Source organism: Budorcas taxicolor, chromosome 11 (assembly GCF_023091745.1).
Source record: "Budorcas taxicolor isolate Tak-1 chromosome 11, Takin1.1, whole genome shotgun sequence".
Classification (NCBI taxonomy): domain Eukaryota; kingdom Metazoa; phylum Chordata; class Mammalia; order Artiodactyla; family Bovidae; genus Budorcas; species Budorcas taxicolor.
Genome location: NC_068920.1, coordinates 131973304 through 131994173, shown reverse-complemented (window position 1 = coordinate 131994173; position 20870 = coordinate 131973304). Strand labels below are relative to the sequence as shown.

Sequence of the window (20870 nt, the reverse complement as noted above, 5' to 3'; positions counted from 1 at the left end):
GTCATTTCTTTTTAGTTTCTTCTGTGTCATGGAGTTCCTCTGGGCTCTCTCCTCACTCCCCATCTGCTCATGTGTTCTTCCATTCACATAGCTTCCATCACTATCTCTTCTGGGTTGAATTCTGTACCTCAAAAATTCATGTGTTAGAGTCCTAACCCCTAGTACCTCAGAATGCGACTGTATTGGGAAATAGGGTGGTTGCAGATACTAGTGAATATGGGGTCATACTGGAGTAGGTTGGGCCCCTAATCCAATATTTTTTTCCCAATAAAAAGTGGAAATTTGGACACACATACACCGGCATGTGTGCATACACACACACATACTCTCTCTTCTCCCTCTCTCACACACACACACAAACACACACAGGAAGAATAGCATGTGAAGATTTGGGCAGAAATTAGAGTGAAGCTTCTACATGCCAAGGAATGCTGGAGATTTCCAGGGAACCCCCAGAAGCTAGAAGAGAGGTGTGGAACAGAGTCTCCCTCATTGCTCTCAGAAGAAACCAATCCTTCTGGCACTTTGACCTTGGATTTCCAGTTTCCAGAACTGTGAGACAAAAAGTTTCTGTTTTTCAAGATACCAGTTTGCAGCACTTTGTTATGGCAATCCTACAAGTTAATGTATCATCTGAATGCTGATAACTACCATAACTCAAATACAATCTCTTAGCCCCAGAACACTTCTGGAGCTGAACAGCCTACTGACTTGTGCCAGATTTTAAGTTTTAAAGGTGACTGAATGACAGCACAGAAAGGTCAATGCCAATGAAAGAGAAGTTTAATGTTACAGTTCCCTTAAGAGGAAGAGGCACAGCTTACCAAACAGGACCACAGAGGGAAGCACCAGTATAGGTCAGAGGCAGAAAGAAGCAAGGGGAAGGCACAGGCCACAGCCTTTATTAAGCTAGAAAAGCAAGACAGGGCAGGGTGAACAGTTTAGGCTTGACTAGCTTGAAAAACTTCAGAGGGCTTTGGGGGCACAGAGGCTGTTCCTAGTTGACGAGTCTCTCGTCCTGGGTTGATTTAGGAAAGGGAGAATATTGGTTTGGTGTGTGAGAGTTGGATAAAGGAAGTGGTTCAGAGTATGGCCTCTAGGAATTTCTTTTTTTTTTTTTTAATCTTTTGGTTGCACCATGTAGCATGCAAGATCTTAGTTCCCCAACCAGGGATCAACCTCTTGCCCCCTGCAATGCTAACTTGGGAGCCTTAACCACTGGGCCACCAGGGAAATCCCAGAGGATAGCCTCTGGATTGCAGAAGGGAGGTGAACAACTCTGGCTGTTAGTTTGGCTTTGTGATTAATTGATGCCAAATAGACAAATTCAGAATCTAAGAAAACACAATTAGAACACAACACAATTAGAACACCTATCAGCACCCCAGCCTCTATGTGTCTGAGTCAGAATACACCATCTTCCTCCTCAAAACTTCCCCTCTCCCCATTTCCTTATCCTAGGGTCAAGTCCCATACGCATCCCTGAATCTATGTAGTCAGAAAACTGGGGGTCATTCATGATTCCTCCTTCTTTCCCGACCTCCAACCTACTACCAAGTCCTATCAAATCTGCCTCCTATCTTAATAATCTTCAAGGGCCAGGCAGCCATGCTCCATGCCAAAGTTCTGTTAACAGCCTCTAACTGACCTCCTTCCGTTCTCATCCCCCTCCAGTCCATTCTCCAAGCACCCTGAATGTTTCTTCTAAAACATAACTCTGATCATGTCACCCTTGCATGCTAAGTCGCTTCAGCTCATGACCCTAGACTGTAGCCTGCCAGGTTCCTCTGTCCATGGGATTCTCCAGGTTAGAATACTGGAATGGGTTGACATTTCCTTCTCCGGGGGATCTTCCTGACCCAGGGATTGAACCTGCATCTCTTATGTCTCCTGCATTGGCAGGCAGGTTCTTTACCACTAGCACCACATGGGAAGCCCAATCAAGTCACCCACTAAAACTCTTGGATGGCTTTCCTCCACCCATGGGATAAGCTCTAGCATCCTTTATGCAACTGGCCACACCAGATTCCTGACCATCTCATATGCTCCAGCAACACCCAGTTTCTTTTGGTTCCTTTCAGAAGCCTCACATCCAGGCTTTTGTTTGTGCTGTTCCCCCTTTTGGAACAACTACTCTGTCCCCTCTTCCACCTTGCCTTGGAAACTCCTTTTTTTTTTTTAATTTAAAATTTCACCTTAAATGTATTGTCATTTAACATCTAGGTATGCTTTCTCAGATCCATGGCGTCTGGGCACCTTCCCCAGGGCTCCCGCAGCAGCTAGTACTTCCCTTATCTAGCACCATACCCTATTGCAGGGGTTCAACCCTGACTACACGTTAGAGTCTTCCAGAAAACCTGTAAGTTATATTAATACCTAGGCTCCTCTCCAGACCAACCATATCAGGAGGTGGGGCCTGGGCACTTCTGGTGTTAGAAACACACACAATTCCAATCTTCAGTCAGGACTGAGGGTCATTGCTCTAGTAGATTACTGACTTGTTTCCATCTCCCAGTGAAGACAGGAACAGCATCCCAAGCTGGTAGAGTGATGAGTAAATATCTACTTTACGTGTGGACAGCATAGAGTGACACTATGCGTGGCTTTAACCCATGTGAGTGTGACACTGTGTGAAACGCCACTCATTCAGTGGCTGAACGCTAAGTGACACCGTGTGTGTCACAGTGTGAGTGTGTCACAGTGTGAATGTGTCCCAGTGCGAGGACCACTGTGAATGGTTGAACACTGGGACTGGAAGGCTGTTACCACACGAGTGGCTGTGCCCTTTGTGTGTGACTGATGAATGGCTGGGGGACTCTAGCCAGGCTGCCAGCCTCGCCGCGCCGCCAGGGCAGGGTTTGAGGAAAAAAAAACTGGAGCTGCCCCTCACTAAGATGGCGACTGTAGGCGAGGTCGCTAGTCCTCACAAGAGGCTGCACGGCCGGTGACCGTGAAGCGGAAGGAAGAGGCGCAGAGGCGCGAGACCAGGGCCGCGAGACCAGGGCCGCAAGCAGTAAAGCCACTCGCAGGTCAGTCGGGTCAGCTCCACGCAAAGTTGCCGGCGCAGCCCGCCCACCTACCCGGCGCCCTAGCACCGCCCCTCGCCACGCCCGCCGCCGGTGGGCGGGGCCCACATCCCCGAACCGCCAGGCGGTGGAGGCCGAACTTGCACAGGCCGTCCAATGGCGTGTAACGGGCAGGGCCCAGCGCGCACCTGCGGGCCCATTAATCGAAGTTCAAGCCCCGGATCCAGTCAAGAACTTAGAAATCGAAACTCGGCAACACAAGATGCTGAGCTCCTCTCAAAGCCCCCAGGATGACACCTGGACAGAGTCCTTCTCTCTGCTTTTGGGACTTGGCGCTGCCCTCTACTTGGGCTACTACTGGACGTGGGTGCCCCAGGTGGGTGCGGGTCCAGAGCTCTCGCCGGCGGGTTTAGGTTACTGAAGTTCAGGGGCCACTTCCAATCGGGGCTCGAGCCCTTTGTGGGAGCTGGCTTGGTTGGCTGTCCAGGCCCAGGTGAAATTTTGACGCCACAACCCCACCACTACTCCTGCCCTGCGCTCCAGCCAGGCTCAGCTTTGCTATTAACACCGAAAAGAGAGTTGATTCTTTGCCTAGATTCTCTGCATTCTCCACGTACTCCCTATATCGGCTGGGCCTCTCAGGCATCGGAAGGATGCTGTTGCTTATTATGTGGACCAAAGCTTGCAGAAAGGCGGGGTGGAAGGTATCTTGAGGTGACAGGGAGATACACACACTGTGGTTTTCTTTTTAGGCAGTCTAGCTGACTTCCTCGTTAGTTGCACTGAATGAAGAAACCAGTGTGTGGGGTGGTAACTCCCAACATCACCCCATCAGTAGGACCTTGCGTCTCTTAAGGACTGGGAGGGGTTCCTGCCTATCTTAGGAATACCCTAACTGTCCTTGCTCATTGAGCCCTGTTTTAAGTTCTAGGCTCTCCATGTATAGTGCAATGGAAAAACCTGAAGAGGATGATTTTAATGAACTTGGAGAGTTTATTCTCACTGAAATTTGCATATCCCCCCAATCAAAATCTTTTAATTTTCATTAAACTCAAAGTAGCTGAGTCTAACAAGAAACCTATTAATTGAAGCCCTTTAAAAAGATCTATTGGGAAATTTAATGTTACCTAAATTTTCCTATATTTGCAGAGCTTTATACATCCTATGTATTGTTTATAAAATACTTCTGCCTTAATACAAGCAATTTTAAAAATCCAAACTTTACAATACCCTATAAACCTTACCTTACATGTCTGATTTGAAAAGTCAGTTATTTCAGAACAGAGTTGTCCTTAACTAAACACTTTCCATTGTTTGCAACCAGCCACAGAGAAATCAGAAACCTCTGCCACTATATACTACAAGCACTTCTGTGAGTTCCAAATCCTGGTTAAAATCCAGGGCAAGTGTCATTCTGGAGGCTCTGAGGACATGCTGTTCAGACTGTCCAACTTGGCAATGGATTGGTATTGATTCACCAACAGTGATTAATGGCATTTTATTCATTAATTCTCAGGGATAAGTCAGGAAATACTTTACTAGAGTTAAAATGAAACTCAGTTACATGAAACCTGTGATTTTATTAGCACTTTGTTCTACATCTCTGAGGTGACTGACCAAATATTTAATGGATTGATAACTCAAAATCTTGGCAACTAGGAGATAATATTGTAAAATGATTAAGAGCACAAGCTCTTGAGCCAGACAGACTTGGGTTTCAATTCCCAGCTCCAGCACTAACTAGCTTTGGCACATTTTGTGCCCTGTGACACATATTCATACACGTTTCCACAGGGCGATCATAGGTAAGGTTTATAGGGTATTGTGAGGTGTGGATTTTCAAAGATATCTCAAACAGCTGTTGTGAAGGTTCCAGGATATAATCATGTACAGTGCTTAGCACAGTATCTAAGGAGCACTCAACATAAGGAGCACTCAACAAATCTTACTAGTATTAGAAATAATATATATTTTTTACATTTTTAAATTGAAGTATAGTTGATTTACTTTGTTGTCTTAGTTTCTGCTGTACAGAAAAGTGATTCAGTTATATAATATATATATATTCTTTTTTAAAATATTCTTTTCCATTATGGTTTACCATAGGATATTGAATATAGTTCTCTGTGCTATCCAGTAGGATCTTGTTGTGTATCCATTCTACATATAAAAGCTTACTTTTGCTAACCCAACCTCCCACTCCAACCCTCCCTCAGCCCCCTCCCTCTTGGTGACCACAAATCTTCTTTATGTCCATGAGTCTGTTTCTGTTTTGAAGATAGGTTTGTGTCATATTTCAGATTTCACATATAAGTGATATCACGTGGTATTTGTCTTTCTCTTTCTGACATACTTCACTCAGTATGATAATCTGTAGTTGCATCCTTGTTGCTGCAAATGGCATTATTTCCTGGGTTTTTATGGCTTAGTAGTATTCCATTGTATATAGGTACCATATCTTTTTTATCCATCTGTCAATGGACATTTAGTTTGTTTCTATATCTTGGCTATTATGAATAGTGCTGCTATGAACATATGAACATAGAACATATCTTTTTGAATTAGAACTTTGTGTGGCTGTATGCCCAGGAGTGGAATTGCTGGATCATACAGTAATCCTAGATTCAGTTTTCTGTGGAACCTCCATACTGTTTGCCATAGTGGCTGTACCAACTTACATTCCCACCAACAGTGTAGGAGGGTTCCCTTTTTTCCACGTCCTTGTCAGCATTTACTATTTATAGAGCATTTAATGATGGTCATTTTGATTGGTAGTAGTTCACTATACCTCACTGTAGTTTTGATTTGCATTTTTCTATTAGACATGCTGAGCATCTTTTCATGTGCCTATTAGCCGTTTGCATTTCTTCTTTGGAGACATGTCTATTTAGGTCTTCTGCCCATTTTTTGATTGGGTTGTCTATTTTTGTTGTTGCTGAGTTGTATGAACTGTTTGTATATTTTAGAAATTAAGCCCTTGTTGGTTGCGTTCTTTGCCAAATGTTTTTTCTCATCCTATAGGTTGATTTTTCATTTTGTTTATGGTTTCCTTTGCTGTGCAAAAGGGTGTAAGCTTGATCAAGTCCTATTTGCTTATTTTTGATTTCTATTGCCTTGGGTGATTGACCTGAGAAAATATTGGTATGATTTATGCCAGAGAATGTTTTGCCTAATATCATTATTAATTCCACTTTGCCTTTTGCTTGCTGTGTGACTCTGGGCAAACAACTTAATCTTTGTCATAGTTTCATTTATAGTAAGGTTGGGTTTAGCCTAGTGCTAGCAAATAGCATATAGTGAATCACAGATGTTATTATTCCAGGGCTTAAGAACCAAGGTATGAGTTACAACCTGGCCTCTTGAGTTCATCACTTACTTAGCCCCTTTTGACTACAGGAAGAGATAGGAGTCTGGTCCTCAGGTCCCCTCAGGCCTGCAACAGAAATGCCATTTCTGTTTTTTGATTCTGAGACCTTTTGTCTTTGTACAGCATACTCCCCATTTACAAGCCTTCTATATGACAAGGCCCTCTCATTTACTTGATGTATATCCAGAACTATCAAGCAAAGGGGTTGAAAGTTAGGGCTAGGTGCCCACTGACCTCATCTGCCCCCTCATTCTATCCCTGTTACCTTCCCCCTGGCTGGCAGGAAGGAAGAGAAAATCTGTTTACACTGGGACTATTCCTCCATTAGAGTACAGTCAACAGCAGGGGCTGTTAAGAAAACGAGGTGTTGTGGTAAAAAGAAGCCCTTCCATTGCAAGCACGCACAATAAGAGATGGGAACATATAACAATGGAGTGCTAAAATCAGGAGCCAGTGTGGCCAGAGATGGTTTTGAGATGATAGTGTGGGTAATTCAACTGCAAGGCAGAAGTCACAGATTGAATAGTACTGCATTTCTTCAGCCTCTGCTCAGGACCCAACCTTTCCTGCAGGAGATCAGCTGGGTAACTTATATTAGTTGCTATCTCCAAAGTGGGTTTGGGGCATGGATAGGCTGAGTGTGGAAGTTGGTTCAGGGTCAGTTCTGGCAAGGTGACACTCTAGGTCTGGAGTTCCGGGGCTCTAGTGGGATTCCAGATTGAGGTATGCTAGATTCCTCACCCCCAGATGAGGCAGTGCCCTCCAGGCTGCCCTCTGGGAAGAGGTCTCTCTGGTGTTGGGCACCTCACTGGCTTGGTGCAAATATCAGGGGAGTGAGGCCGATGGTGTTGTGTGGTTACAGAGGCCACAGCTGGTGACTGGGTCCCGATTTCTGGCCTTCCTGGAGCAACACTGTCCAGTCACACTGGAGACTTTCTATCCTACGCTCTGGTGTTTTGAGGGGCGTCTACAAACCATCTTCAGAGTCTTACTGCAGTCCCGGCCGATAGTCCCTTACTCGAGGTAAGAGAAAGATGGGGGTGAACGGGAAGCTGCAAATATAAGCAAATCTTTATAGGGAATAAAATTATTTGGCTGAGTCAGGTCTTAATTGTGGCACTCGGGATCTTTTGTTGCGGCACATGAACTCTCCAGTTGTGCCAGGCAAGCTCAGGTTGTAGCCTGCAGGCTCCAGAGTACATGGGCTTCAGTAGTTGTGGCCCGGAGGCTTAGCTGCTTCATGATGTGTGGGATCTTAGTTCCCCGACCAGGGACCAAATCCACATCCTCTGCACTGGAAGGTGGATTCTTAACCACTGGACCACCAACAAAGTCCCTCATCTACCCCTTTCAAAATGGAGGCAACCTTCACTCCATCTACCTCAGTGTGCTGAGGGTAACCAGGGTGGCTATATGGAAGGGCTTATGTACAACCATCGGAGAAGGCAACGGCAACCCACTCCAGTACTCTTGCCTGGAAAACCCCATGGATGGAGGAGCCTGGTAGGCTGCAGTCCATGGGGTCGCGAAGTCGGACACGACTGAGCGACTTCACTTTCACTTTTCACTTTCATGCATTGGAGAAGGAAATGGCAACCCACTCCAGTGTTCTTGCCTGGAGAATCCCAGGGACAGGGGGAGCCTGGTGGGCTGCTGTCTACGGGGTCGCAGAGTCGGACACGACTGAAGTGACTTTAGCAGCAGTAGTAGCAGTATGGGCTTCCCTGGTGGCTCAGAGGTTAAAGCGTCTGCCTGCAATGCAGGAGACCCGGGTTTGATCCCTGGAGAAGGAAATGGCAACCCACTCCAGTACTCTTGCCTGGAGAATCCCATGGAGGGAGGAGCCTGGTAGGCTACAGTCCATGGGGTCGCAAAGAGTCGGACTCAACTGAGTGACAAACTACTAAGTAGCAGTATGTACAACCACGAGGTAATTTAATATTCAATCTTTTATGTCACCATTATACTTTGTTATGATCTTCAGGTTTTGCGCAATACGTGCCCTCAAATGATGAGAAATTGTGGGAGTTGATTGGGGAGGGAGAGGAAGGTATAAAATCTTTCGAAGTACATGGAGTTCCTAATCCTAATAGTTTCTTTGTGTGCCTTTTTCTCCAAAACCACAGTGAAGTTCTGGAAACCCCAGATGGAGGCCAGATCCTCCTAGACTGGGCCAGCCAGTCTAACAGTCAGTACCCCGACCCTAGTACCCAGCCCACTGTATTACTGCTTCCTGGCATCACAGGCAGTAGTCAGGAGACATATATCTTGCACCTAGTTGATCAAGCTTTGAAGGATGGCTACAGGTAAGGATGGGAACAGCCCAGAGAATTGGGTGATGTCTGATAACTTGTAATTGTGTGCGCATGGTGGGGTGGGATGGGGGCGGTGTCAATTCAGACCCTGCTAACTCTGGGGAGAAGGTGCCATATGAAGGGCACCTTATGACTGAGGCCTTTCTGAAAGCTACCAAGAGGGGAGAAGAGCCTGTAGGGAGGGTCTGGCTAACATGTACCTGTGTGTGCCACAGGGCTGTTGTATTTAATAACCGGGGCTGCCGCGGGGAAGAACTACTGGTGAGTACCCTCCTTCCTCTAGTGGTCCTTCGCTCCACTCCCTTCAGATATCCTGGGTCCTGCACCTCTACCTACCTGTCTTCCATTTCTTGAGTCCTTTCATTTTTCTGCCTTCTGGCCAAGGACCCCCTCTCTACCCAATGATCCGGTTTGCCTCAGACCCATAGGGCCTTCTGTGCCAGCAACACTGAAGATCTGGTGACAGTCATCAACCACATAAAGAGTCGCTACCCCCAAGCCCCACTGCTGGCTGTGGGCATCTCTCTCGGAGGGTAAAGACTGTCTCACTTAACCCAAAGGCCCAGTCTTCCTTCTCCCCGTCCTCTCCCCATCTCCAGTACCGACTCCCCGAGGCAAACCCTTTTTTCATGGCCTGGTCCAACCCTGCAGGATATTAGTGCTGAATCACCTGGCTCGAACGGGACGGGCAGCAGGCCTGGTGGCAGCACTGACTCTGTCTGCATGCTGGGACTCCTTGGAGACCACCCGCTCCCTGGAGACCCCCCTGAACTCACTGCTCTTCAATCAGCGCCTCACTGCTGGGCTCTGTCAAGTCGTGAACCGGTAGGGTCCTGATGAAGAGCAAAGGGCAGAGAACAGGGTAGGACGGCATATGCCAGGCCCTCCCGGTGCTCGGGTCAGCTCCGTGTGTGTACTTTTCTCCATCGAGATAAGACTGAGGGTGGCTCCGGGTGGGGTCCAGGTGCAGAGCCAAACCTCTGTTCTTTTGCAGAAACAGAAAAGTGATGGAAAATGTGGTGAATGTCGACTTTATCCTACAGGTGTAGTCTTCCAGCTCTCCCCTCTGCCCTGTATTGTTCTTCCCACATCTTATTCCCTTGTTCTCATCCTAGCCTATCCTGCCTTCCACCACCTGCAGGCCCGCACCATCCGCCAATTTGATGAGCGCTACACAGCTGTGGTCTTTGGCTATCAAGACTGTGCTGCCTACTACCGAGCAGCCAGTCCAAGAACCAAGGTCAACACCATCCAGATCCCTGTGCTCTGTCTCAACGCAGCTGACGACCCTTTCTCCCCTGTGGACGGTGAGCACCAGGGATCCAGATGCTTTAGGCCCCAGGGGAAATGGGCCGTGTGTGAGGTGCAAGTGGAGAGCGCCTGGACTCTTGGCAGAGGCCAGGGCTCCTAACCTCCTCTCCGACTCCCCTTGCCCCAGCTCTTCCCCTACAGGCTGCCCAACACTCTCTCCATGTCGCACTGCTAGTCACGGCCCGGGGCGGCCACATCGGCTTCCTGGAAGGACTGCTTCCCTGGCAGCACTGCTACATGAGCCGCCTCCTGCATCAGTACGCCAAAGCCATCTTCCAGCACCCAGCGGAGTTGCCGGGACCCAGGTCACCTACCCCTTCAGAGGCAGGCAAGAGCTGACAGGAGTCTTAGTTCAGTCTTTCCTTGTTTATTAAATATCAACTTTTCCTGCCAAATGGGCTAAAGTTCCTTTTCCCTTTCCTCAAGGCTAGGGCAGACTCTCTAGGAACTTATTGCATATGGCCTGGTGGGCTTGGAGCTACCCAGTGGAACCCAAAGATTACTGCCTGGATCTTCATTCTGCTCCTTCCTTCCCTAATAGCAAGTCCCAGGCCAGTGCAGGCCCCCAGCAAATTCCAGGGGCTCATGTGAAGAGCAACTGGCCACAAGGCTGTGGGGTACGAGGAGAAAATGATTGTTTCTGCAGGAAGGACAGCACAGCAGTGCCTCCAAGTTCTTGGGCATCTTCACATATTTCTGGAGAAAAAGTTCAAGCTCAACTCTGGAGCCCCTGGTAGACAGAGGGAAGGAGGCAAGTGGTACGGCCTGGCCCTCAGACACCACTGTCCTGGGCGGATCCACAGATGATGAATGCAAGGTTCCCAGGACTCAGGGTTGCACAGGGCCAGAGCCAGGCTTTAAATGGGAAGGGCAGGCACTGCCCATCAGTCTTATCCGTGGCAACCTCAGCTGTGGACCCAGGTGGAGTGAGCAGTGGGGTCCAGGCCCCCGTTCTGGTCTAGAAGGTGGCAGTGTCCAGGCCCCTGGTTCCCTGGGAGCAGGGAGACTAAAGAAAACCTGGAAAGGCACTCTGGAGCAGCAGGATAGTCATAACAATAAGCCCAACACACAGCAGCAACAGCAGCCACACAGGAGCACTTCCTGCAGGAGGGAGAAGGGAAGAATTCAGAAGGCAAAGGAGTGGCATTGCAGCCTGGAGAACAGAACCATTCAAGGAGGGGACAGGTGACTATAGACAAGCATCCTATTCTCCGAGGGGCAAGTTTCTGCTCCAGCTAAAGGGGGAGTGGTACCCCCACCCCACCTCAGGGACTCACGTCGTGAGGGCAGCAGGTGCAGCTGGCAACGACTATCCACAGCCACAGAGAACAGAGCAGTTTCGTGGGACCCAAGGAGCTCTGGACCACGACCTTTCTCAGGCAGAAAGGCCACATCTGTCACTACAATGCCATGGGCCTCCTTCACATAGTACAGACGCTGGGGACAAGAGGAAAGCTAGTGAGGGAAAGCCCAGTTTGGAAGATTCCTTCTGGAAAACACACCCTCTGCCCCCAGACTTTCCCTCTACAGGCTGGGCCCGACACTTTCGTGCACACTCAGTGAAAAAGGAGGCCTAGAATCTCTACCCCAGAGAGCCCTCAGGGCTGTGCCCAGGTCCATCCATTACCTGGAGCGAGAAAGCTATGTAGATGGCAACAGAGCCAGTGACCGTGCCCAGGCCCAGAAAAGTGCCCGATTCACTGTAACAAAAAAACGCTCACTGTCCTGGAATCCTGTGCAGCAGCAACAGTCTCCAGGGATGTGGGCAGCACGTCTCCTCGGGCTGCCCCGGGCACCCTCACACCCAGCCAAGCCACCACTGTCTCATACCTGACACTAAGGCAGGAGATGACTTCATGGCCACAGGGCCTGGTCCGAAGGGGCAGGAATGTGGAGGCATCCCAGGCTGTGAGGTAGCAGGGCGGGGGCTGGCGCAGACGCTTGTGGGGAATCTGCACCGTGAAGAGTCGCAGACTGGCAGGCTGGTCTGGAACCTGCCCAAACCTGGGGGCCGAGCCAGAGGCTGTTCAGCTCCCGGGGCCTGCCCAGCCCTCCTCAGAGGTCTGTGCCCTCCTGTACCCTGGTCAGGTCTGGGGTAACACCCAACAAGGCTCCGATCCCCTCCCCACCAGCCTCCCCCTGATCCTTTTCCCACTCCCCCACCACATCTAGGCTGTGCCTCTTTCAGCCACCCTCTGGGGTCTTCACACCTGCAGGCCTGGTAGCGATAAGGCGTGTTAGAAAACGTGGGTCCGTTCTCTTGCCAGTGCAGCTGTGTCACCAGCTGATCCTTCTGCCACACGGAGGCCTTAAGGTCCCAGCCCACAGTTACCAACTAGTCAGGAATCAAGATTCCAAGGATGGACAGTTAGGGGGATCCACTTACTGGACAAGCATCATCATCACCTACTTTCTCCACCCTCTCACCTCCTCACCTTGCCATCAGGCCCCAGAGCTAGGTCTTCAATCTCCCCTTCATGGGCTTTGAACTCCAGAACCTTCTCTAAGGTGGGTACCTGCAGCCAAACCACCACCACAGTCAGCCTATGTACCCGGCAAGAGTGCAAATGATACCCACTCCTCTTCTCTACTAATGGCCACTCAGTGCAAGCTTTACTCACAAGTTGCCCAGGACCCAGGTTCAGTTTCTCACAATTCTGGCCTTGCTGTTACTGACACTCATCCTCTACCTCCCCAAACCACACCTTCCAGACACGAACGCAGCCATCTGTCCCTCCAGTGGCAAGCAAGGTATTATCATGGTTGAAGCACACAACTTTCTGCAGTGGATCATGGCTGAAGTCTGTCTGCACTTCGTGCAAATTCTCTACGCTGAATTCCACCCCCTCCTGGTGGGTTTCAGCGCCAGACTTCTTCTCTGCTGGGGCTGCCCCTTTCCTTTGTCGAGGCCCCTGCTCCTTGGAACCTGCAACACAAACAGCCTGCCAGGTTCCAGGCTTCTAGAATAAGTCCTACTGGCCCTTTCCAGGGGTGAACATCAGCTTCTCTCTTGCTGCCATAATCCCACCTCCAGCCCTACTTCTTCAGAGACCAAGATGAGCAAGAATTCATTAATTTAACCCTTTGCCCAAAGCTAGCGGGGAGGCTCTCACCTGCCTTCTCTGCCTTGTTTTTGCCCTTCTGCTGATGGATCTGGAAGCGCAGGAGCTGACAGTGGGCATCCTGCCCTGCAGCAAGGATGTTACCAGCCAGGGCCAAGTTCATGGTGGCCCGTGTCTCTGTGTCATGAGAGTGTAGTAAAGAGGCGCTGAGGCGCCCATTAATCTGCTCCAGCTGCAGAAAGTGCTGTGGGAGAGGGAACCAGGACAAGTAAGGTTCAGAGAGCACCTCAAGGGCAAACTTACATCCTGTAGTCTGAACCTGCATTTTCTAGTTTAAAGACTTTTTCCAAACTTTTTTCTTTTTTGAGCCTCACTCATGCGTACTGGTCTTCGCTGGTGGCTCAGACGGTAAAGAATCTACTGCAATGTAGGAGACCCAGGTTTGATCCCTGGGTTGGGAAGATCCCCTGGAGAAGGGAATGGCTACCCTCTCCAGTATTTTTGCCTGAAGAATTCCATGGAAAGAGAAGCCTGTCGGTCTACAGTCCATGGAGTAGCACAGTTGGACACGACTGAGCGACTATCACTTTCACTTTTTTTCACTTTCTTGCGTACAGCAAGCAAGGCTGGGATTATCACGTCTAGTCTGCAGAACAACATAACTCTCAAAAGAGTGAAGAATCCTAGCTTGTATTTCACTCTCGCCGCTACCAGTGGGCAGACAGACAAATCTTATGTAGCCTCCCCAAGAAAGCCAGGTTACGATCCCTGGAGTTGATTCCTGAGATCGAATTGAAGCGTTCCTGCCTAGGCAGCGCTGTGTGCAGTTTTCACTTTAGGAGCCTCTCAATTCACCAGTGAATGGTTCAAGACAAATTCGCACCGGGACGCCCGGCACGCCGCGGTTCCCACCCGGGAGGGGCAGGGTCCGAAGCAGGGGTGCGGCCCGCTCCCAGACCTCCGGGAATCGCCCTCAGCCCGCTGTGAGACCCGGCCCCATCGGGCCTGTATACTCACCACGCCATTCTTTATGCCGGTCTTGGCGGCACCTCCTCCGCCCGCAGCTATGAGCAGCCCCGCGCTGGGGTCGACCCGAAGCGCGTACAACGGGAACGGGGCCCGGTACAGCTCTGGCGTCCGGCGCCGACCCATCCCGCTCGCCGCGCGCTTCACTGTCGGCGCCGAGGTCCCCGGGACATGCCGCGCCCGACCTTCGCCTGCTGTCCCGGCCGCTGTGGACCTTGGTCCGGTCGCTGCCGGGAAGACTCCAGACCCTTCTCACCCGCCGAGCTGCCGAAACTCTAATCACACCGTAAGAAGCCCTAACACTGCCAGGGGCGGTCTAACCCTGTCTCGCAGACTCGCAGCGCGCAGGCGCACCAAGCCCGCTCTCCTCGCGCAGGCGCAGAGCCGCCGATACGCGTCAGCACTAGCCCGCCTGTGGCTGGCGGAACGGGGGTGTATGAATTCCGTTCTCCGCTTTCAGATGATGGCAGGCTACGCCATATTTCTGCGGGGCGGTGGAGGCGGGCGGCCGCTTCACGGAAACGTCTGGCTTGGGGCGGGGGCAGGCCAAAAGATTAAGGGAGGTTAATAAGCCTTTAATAAATCCTTGGATCAGGGCTGTCCACACTTCAAGAGTGACTTGCAGACTCGTCAAGCAGTAGCCCTACGCTTACCGCCCCGCCCCGAGACAAAGTGATTCATCCAAGGTCACACTCCTGGCTCTCTTGCCTCTTAAACGGAGGCAGCGTGGACTTGAAAAGAAACTTGGCTTCAAATCCCGATGCCACTGCTTCCTAGTATGAGGAAGCTACTCTTTACAATGAACACCAATCCTCCGAAGTTTGCAGAGGTTGGGGCTGGCCATTCTCTATGCCCCCCACCCAGTCCAGGCACCTCAGGGTTCATGGCTAGATAGGCAAGTTGGCCCCCAGGCAGTTGAAGGTCTCTGCCTAGCCCCCATCCTCCTGAGAGGGCCTTTGGGTTTTTGATCTCCATCCAATGTGGGGATTCCCTGTTTCTCTGCAGTGAACCCTTCCCTTCAAGGAAACACCTCCTGCTGCTCCCCTGGTGACATCAGCATGAGTCTTTGTTAATCTGAGGTGCAATCAGAGGAGGGGGCCCAGTGGCTTCATCTCTGGGGATGCCATTAACTGTCCCACCAAATTGAGTTAAATGTTTGAAGGGCCTGGCAGAGCCTTCTGCACCTCTCAGTTGCTCAAGTCTTGTGGGTCCCTTGACCTCTTCAGATATACCGCACGCACTCTCCTTGACCATTCTGTTAACTTTGACTCTCCTGCACCCCTTGTTGGGTTCTGGTCACCCTGAAGGTACAGCCACCCACAGTATCTGCTCAGCAAGACACAAACACAAGTTTTGCAGGGGCAGGCTTTTTTTTTTTTTTAATTGGATACACAGAAGGCTGAGTGGGGCCTGAGATGCCCTTGGTCCTCTTCAGCCAGGAGAAAGCAGACTCCACAAGGGGCTCCCAGGATTCAGGACTGGAGAACACACCTGACCTCCAGCCAGCCAGCCCTTCAGAGTGTCTCGGGGGCTCCCTGAGGTCTGGGGCCGGGCAGGGCTGGTGGGATTCAGAGGAGGTGCTCCAGGGGGCCTCCGTGGCTCTAGAACTAGAGTGGTGACTTTTGGGGAATGGGCCCTGGAGAGGCAGGTCTCTTTGGGGCAGAGGAAGGCCTGGGCTTCGAGCGGACCGTAGCCTGTTTTAGTGCCTGAGTTAGAGACCCTGAATGGCTTGTGGAGTTTAGTGACTGGCAGCCTACAGACCTGAGGCTCCCGTTCTGGGAGAGGATGCCTGGCCCTAGATCTGCCTGGGCCGGAGCTGCTGGGGCTTGAGCTACCTGGGCTTGACACCCACTGGCCTGAGCAGCCTTGGCCTGAAGCCCTGCTTCCTCCGGCCTTCTTTTTGACAGCAGATGCAGAGCCTTGGCCTGGCCCTGAGGCAGGCGGAGGCCAAAGCCAATGCCCATGCGGAGCGGTCCGGATTTCTTGCCCTGGGCACAGGGCAGCAGCTGGGGGAAAGCAAGCAGCCTGGGTCCAGTCCTGTATCTGGGGATGGGGCAAGAGGGGGTGCGGAGCTGGAGACACACCAGGCATACAGGGTACTCCACGACAGGGGCCTTGTCGGTTTGGCCTAGCCACAGGCGCTGCAAAAGCAGTAGCTGCAAGTCGTGGGCGATACGACGGTGCCCCAGATGGAGCACCAGGGCTTGGGCCAGGGCTCCTGGGTCCTTGAACTCTGCAGGGTCCTTCCCGCTTGCCATGCATGCCCCCTCCACCCCAGGGGACCTGGTGTTCCTGTACTGATGCGAGTGCCATGCCTGGCTGTTAGAGTGGACCCCACGAGAAGGTGGGCTGGGGCTCGGGGACGTGAGAGTGGAGGTAGGTAGATCTTCGAGGTGGAAAGGCGACTGGCAAGGTGAGCGGGGGAAAGAGGAGTTCTGTGGCTGAGAGGGCGAGGAGTGAGTGAGGGTAGCAGAGGGGTATAGCTGGCGGGAAGGCGAGGAAGAACAGGGAGGGGAGAGAGAGAGGCAATTCTGATGAAAGAAAGTGGGGGAATTTGAGAGAGAAGAAGAGTAGGGATGTAAGACAAAGTCCGAATTTGAGTCAGAAGAGTAGAGATGGGAGCCCGCAGAGTGGGACCGTGGGGGAGGAGAGCAAGATGGCCGGGTGGAGCGGAGTGATTGTTGGCAAGGCTGAGGTTGTAGGTTATAGAAAAGGGAGTCTGCAGTTTGTGAGGGGCCCTGAGGGGGCCGCCCAGGGGACGCTGTGTTCTGTAGCAACACCTGGGCCTTGTTTGGAGGCAACATTGCCTTGAATCCTTCAGGAAGGGACTGGGGAGTCAAGACCAGAGATGAGAGACCTGGCAGATGCAAGACCAGTTATCTCTCAAGCCTGAAGTGGCTGAGAAATCAAAACCTTCTGTGCACAGAATGTGGCTCCAGCCTGGTGTTGGTGTGGCTCTTGGTGGCATACGAAGGAGCCACCCAGCCCTGGAGCAGCAGGTTCTCTGAGTGTCTGGGCAGGAGCTTGGCTCTAAATGTGGTCTCTCACTTCTTTGCAGCCAGCCATTGATGAGGGGTGGAGGGCACGGAGGATCTGAGCTGCCTCTTGGGAGCTGAGGGGCAGCAACAGTTATCTGGGTGGGCCAGGGGGACGACACAGCCCATAGGATCTGTAGAGAAGGAAACAGAGCCCGTGACACAGGGAGACTGGGTCCATTTCTGGCTCTGGCTTATGCACTATGTACAGGCTGGTTCGCCACGATCCTAAATCCATATCACCCCTGGGGTCAGAAGAGCTGGCAAAAAGCTCCAGAGAAGGTGAGAATGGAGGAGGAGAGGAGATGGAAGGGAGGGTAGGGTGGAGAGGATGGAGTTAGAAGAGGGAAATTGGGAGATGGAGACTGAGATGGAACTAGGAATTGAGGGTGTTCTGTTCCTGGGAACTCTTACCAATAAAGGTTCCTCTGGGCTGTTTCTCAAGGCACTTCAGCGAAGAGAGGACCTTGGAGAGAGGGAAATACAGTCAACAAACGGTGGATATGCCCCTCTCTGCCCCCAGCGTCTGTCACCCTAAACTCACTCTGACTCAGATTTTGGTCTGAGTCTTGCCCTCAGTCCTTGTTCAGCCAGGAGGAGGTCTTCTGTTATGGGTTTTCGTTCTCTTAAATCCAAATCACAGATTCTGCAAGCATCCTGGTTTCGTGGCACTCTGGTGGCCCTAATCCCTGTCTTCCCTCACGCTGATGTCCTCTGACTCAGCCTGGCCCCAACCCAGATGGCTTTTCACACTCAGTAGCAGCAGTAGCAGTGGGGCCAGCTGGTGAAAGCCTCTGGGAGCCAGAGACTGTGTCTAAGGGGCGGTGTTGCCGCCCCCCTTGGGAGCTGGGAGCCCCATCTCCTGGAGCAGTTCTCCCTGGCACCTAGCGCCTATGTCACAAAGGCCGGGTGCTGACATCATAGGCTCTCCTCGTCACGGCTCTAGGACCTTCTCTCAGAGATCATTCGAAGGCTGGCTCTTGACAAAACTTAAGCAAGCACGGTTCTTTGGGGCATTCAGTCTCTCCTGGGCCTAGTCCCCACCTCTGCGCTTGTACTTTACAGCTCCCAACACCTCCTCCAGCCAGGGTTCTCCCCAACTGTACAACCTCTCTGGGCTGGGCGCTCCCTTCAACTTCCTGTTTTTTGCTTTCTGACTGTGGTTCATGGTCCACACCTTTCCGCCCTTGGATATGCTTATATGTTTGCTTTTTTTAAAAATAAAATCAGTTGTGTTTTATAATTTTTAGCTTTATCACAGTATAATTCCTAAATAAAATTATAATACATCTTAAGTGTATTTAGTGATATTTGATACACCAGGAAAGGAATTCTCCCAACTGTTAATGAATACATCCTTTACCTCATTTATTTACATCTACATATTTGGCGGGGAGATGAGAACAGTTAAGTTCTACTCTCTTTGGATATGCTTATATGGATTTTTGTTTGTTTGTTTGTTTGTTCACTTTTTTTGTTGTTAAATTTTTAGGCCATGCCACATGGCATGTGGGATCTCAGTTCCCCAACCAGAGATCAAACCCATGTCCTCTGCATTGGAAGCATGAAGTCTTAACCACTGGACTGCCAGGGACATCCTACTTATATGCTTTTACATCTACTTTCTTAATGGCTTTACTGAGATATAATTCACACACCATACAGTTCACTCACTTAAAGTGTGTTTTTTTGTTATACCCACAGGGTTGTGCAACTATCACCACAATATAATTTTAGACCATTTTTATATCTCCCCCAAAGAAATTTCATACCCACAGTCACTCATTGCCCCCTCCCACCCAGTTCCTTAAATCTGCTTTCTGTTTCTATGGATTTGCATATTTTAGACATTTTATGAGTGGAATCATACAATATGTGGCCTTTTGTGTCTGACTTCTTTCACTTGGCATTATGTTTTCAAGGTTCCTACATGTTGCAGCATGTATTGTTACTTTATTCCTTTTCATCGCCAAATAATATTTTATTATATGGAAATACCACATTTTGTTTTCCCATTCAGTTTTGTTGGTTTTACTTTTTTTTGTCAATTATGAGCAAGGCTGCTGTGAAAATTCTTGTGCAAGTTTGTATGGACGTATGTTTTCATTGATCTTGAGTAGATCTCGGTAAATAGAATTGCTGAATCACATGATAAGTCTATATTTAACATTTTGAGAAGCTGCCAAACAATCTTCCAAATTAATTGTATCATGTTCAAATCCCACCAGCAAGGTACAATGCTTTCAAGTTTTCCTATCCTCACCAACACATGCTATTGTCTGTCTTTTTTGTTTTAGCAATCCTAGTCCATGGGATCGCGAAGTCGGAGACGACTGAGCAACTTCACTTTCACTTTTCACTCTCATGCATTGGAGAAGGAAATAGCAACCCACTCCAGTGTTCTTGCCTGGAGAATCCCAGGGACAGAAGAGCCTGGTAGGCTGCCATCTCTGGGGTCGAACAGAGTCGGACACAACTGAAGCGACTTAGCAGCAGCAGCAGCAGCAGCAGCAGCAGTGGGCGTGAAGTAATATAATATTAGGATTTTGATTTACGTATCACTAATGACTAATGATGGTGAGCATTTTTTATGTGCTTATTGGCTGTTTATCTTCTTAAGAGAAATATCTATTCAAATCTTTGGCCCTTATTTTAGTTAGGTTTTTTTTTGTGTTCTTATTGTTGAATTTTTAGTGTTCTTAAGGGAATGGATACCCATTCTAGTATTCTTGCCTGGAGAGGAGCCTGGCAGGCTACAGTCCAAGGGGTCGCAGAGAGTCAGACGTGACTGAGCGACTGACACTTTATATATTTTGGATAAAGAAGTCTCTTATCTGGATATACAACCCTCTTATCAGATACATGATTTGCAAATATTTTTTTCTGTTCTCTGGATAATCTTTTTAATTTCTTGATGGTCTCCTTTGATTCATGAAATCTTTTAAATTAGAGTCCAATTTATCTATTTTTTTCTCTTCTTGCTTCCTTTTGGTATCTTATCTAAGACATTGCCTAAACTAGGGTCACAAAGATTTATTGTTTTCTTCTAAGACTTTTATAGATTTACCTGTTAAATTTAGATCTCTGATCCACTTTGAGTTAATTTTTGTATGTGTTGCAAGGTAGGGGCCCAACTTCATTCTTATGCCAAAGAATTGTCCCAACACTGTTGAAAAGTCTATTCTTTCTCCAGTGAATTGTCTGGGTATCCTTGTCAAAATTCTGTTGACCATTGTTCCAGTTTCCTGTTGTTCCTGTAACAAGTCACCTCATACTTCGCTTCTTAAAACAACAGAGATATATTATCTCATAGTCCTACAGATTAGAAGTCCAACGTGAGTCTAACTGGGCTAAAGTCAAGCTGTTGGCAGGGCTGTATTCCTTTCTGGAGGCTCTCAGGTGAACCCATTTTCTTGTTTCTTCTTCCAGCTTCTACAGGTTGCCCAAGTTCCCTCTCCTCTTCAAAGCCAGCACTGTTGTATCTCCATGACCATTCTTTATATATATATACATATAATTGATTTAGTTATTTTTGGCTGTGCTGGGTCTTTGTGGCTGCAAGGGCTTTTCTCTAGTTGCATTGAGCAGGGGCTGCTCTCTAGTTGTGTGGGCTACTCATTGCAGTGGCTTCTCTTGTTGTGGAGCACAGGCTCTAGGGAGTGGGGCTTTCAGTAGCTGCAGCATGTGGGCTCAGTAGTTGCGGCTCCTGGCTCTGGAGCACAAGCTCA

General features: G+C 49.7%; 3 protein-coding genes across 3 annotated transcripts; 1 reads left to right on the top strand and 2 right to left on the bottom strand.

The window, feature by feature from the left end:
- The first annotated feature begins 3288 nt into the window (after positions 1–3288).
- On the top strand, positions 3289–10358 carry ABHD1 (abhydrolase domain containing 1). The gene is made up of 9 exons (XM_052647819.1): positions 3289–3402; positions 7256–7416; positions 8520–8699; positions 8924–8969; positions 9129–9241; positions 9360–9533; positions 9703–9751; positions 9850–10015; positions 10147–10358. The coding sequence occupies exons 1-9, from the start codon at positions 3289–3291 to the stop codon at positions 10356–10358; spliced, it is 1215 nt and encodes a 404-aa protein (XP_052503779.1).
- A 12-nt stretch (positions 10359–10370) lies between these two features.
- Positions 10371–14452, bottom strand: PREB (prolactin regulatory element binding). The gene is made up of 9 exons (XM_052647818.1): positions 14099–14452; positions 13133–13325; positions 12725–12945; positions 12455–12535; positions 12230–12354; positions 11850–12023; positions 11647–11719; positions 11297–11456; positions 10371–11120 (listed from the first exon to the last, which is right to left on the bottom strand). Exons 1-9 carry the CDS (start codon positions 14231–14233, stop codon positions 11026–11028), a joined length of 1257 nt encoding a protein of 418 aa, XP_052503778.1. The 5' UTR covers positions 14234–14452; the 3' UTR covers positions 10371–11025.
- A 1262-nt stretch (positions 14453–15714) lies between these two features.
- On the bottom strand, positions 15715–16911 carry PRR30 (proline rich 30). Its single transcript, XM_052649846.1, has one exon. The coding sequence runs from the start codon at positions 16909–16911 to the stop codon at positions 15715–15717; it is 1197 nt and encodes a 398-aa protein (XP_052505806.1).
- Positions 16912–20870: the final 3959 nt, after the last annotated feature.

What these genes read in the sequence shown, in the direction of transcription:
- ABHD1 (XM_052647819.1), top strand. Translation starts at nt 3,289, where the DNA reads ATGCTGAGCTCCTCTCAAAGCCCCCAGGATGACACCTGGACAGAGTCC. An exon ending in CCGATAGTCCCTTACTCGAG is followed by an intron (nt 7,417 to 8,519) that starts GTAAGAGAAAGA and finishes CCAAAACCACAG; the next exon opens with TGAAGTTCTGGAAACCCCAG. An exon ending in GCTTTGAAGGATGGCTACAG is followed by an intron (nt 8,700 to 8,923) that starts GTAAGGATGGGA and finishes TGTGTGCCACAG; the next exon opens with GGCTGTTGTATTTAATAACC.
- PREB (XM_052647818.1), bottom strand. Translation starts at nt 14,233, where the DNA reads ATGGGTCGGCGCCGGACGCCAGAGCTGTACCGGGCCCCGTTCCCGTTG. An exon ending in ACATAGCTTTCTCGCTCCAG is followed by an intron (nt 11,457 to 11,646) that starts GTAATGGATGGA and finishes TCTTGTCCCCAG; the next exon opens with CGTCTGTACTATGTGAAGGA. An exon ending in GCACCTGCTGCCCTCACGAC is followed by an intron (nt 11,121 to 11,296) that starts GTGAGTCCCTGA and finishes TCCCTCCTGCAG; the next exon opens with GAAGTGCTCCTGTGTGGCTG.
- PRR30 (XM_052649846.1), bottom strand. Translation starts at nt 16,911, where the DNA reads ATGTTGCCTCCAAACAAGGCCCAGGTGTTGCTACAGAACACAGCGTCC.